Source organism: Myotis brandtii, unplaced genomic scaffold (genome assembly GCF_000412655.1).
Source record: "Myotis brandtii unplaced genomic scaffold, ASM41265v1 scaffold797, whole genome shotgun sequence".
NCBI classification, from domain to species: domain Eukaryota; kingdom Metazoa; phylum Chordata; class Mammalia; order Chiroptera; family Vespertilionidae; genus Myotis; species Myotis brandtii.
This window is the reverse complement of record NW_005371210.1, coordinates 307,942-308,276: the sequence shown is the minus strand read 5'-3', so window position 1 is coordinate 308,276 and position 335 is coordinate 307,942. Positions and strand designations below refer to the sequence as shown.

Below are 335 nucleotides of genomic sequence, written 5' to 3'. Positions count from 1 at the left end.
GGGCTTTTGCTCCGGGAGACCCCAGGCTCCTGCGTGATGGCCGGGTCGCATCGCCTCATGGCAAACCTGGGGCCGAGAGAGAGGGACGCTCCACACCCGGTCTCAGCACCCAGGCCTCACGGCCCCCCCCCCCCTCGGATCGAGGGGGGCACCACGGGCACGTGTCCCGCTTTTCCATGCTTCCCACTCCTCTCCTCTCGAGCCCCCATTTCTTTCCCGACACAAGACTCAGAGCCCCACCTGATGATGGCGCTGCCCCCGGTGAGGCCCAGGGACAGCAGCGTCGTGCTCTGCAAGGCGGCTCTGCCCGTCACCTGCAAGGAGAGAGGACAGTG

At 67.5% G+C, this 335-nt stretch overlaps 1 protein-coding gene across 1 annotated transcript in view; it reads right to left on the bottom strand.

Annotated features, from left to right (window-relative positions):
- ASPSCR1 (alveolar soft part sarcoma chromosome region, candidate 1) overlaps positions 1 to 335 on the bottom strand; it is a 30,223-nt gene that overhangs the window by 11,934 nt on the left and 17,954 nt on the right. Inside the window, exons 5-6 of the mRNA XM_014531240.1 lie at positions 241 to 314; positions 5 to 66 (exon numbers count right to left, since the gene is read on the bottom strand). Coding sequence (XP_014386726.1) covers positions 5 to 66; positions 241 to 314 — 136 coding nt within the window. The remainder of the gene's footprint in view (positions 1 to 4; positions 67 to 240; positions 315 to 335) is intronic.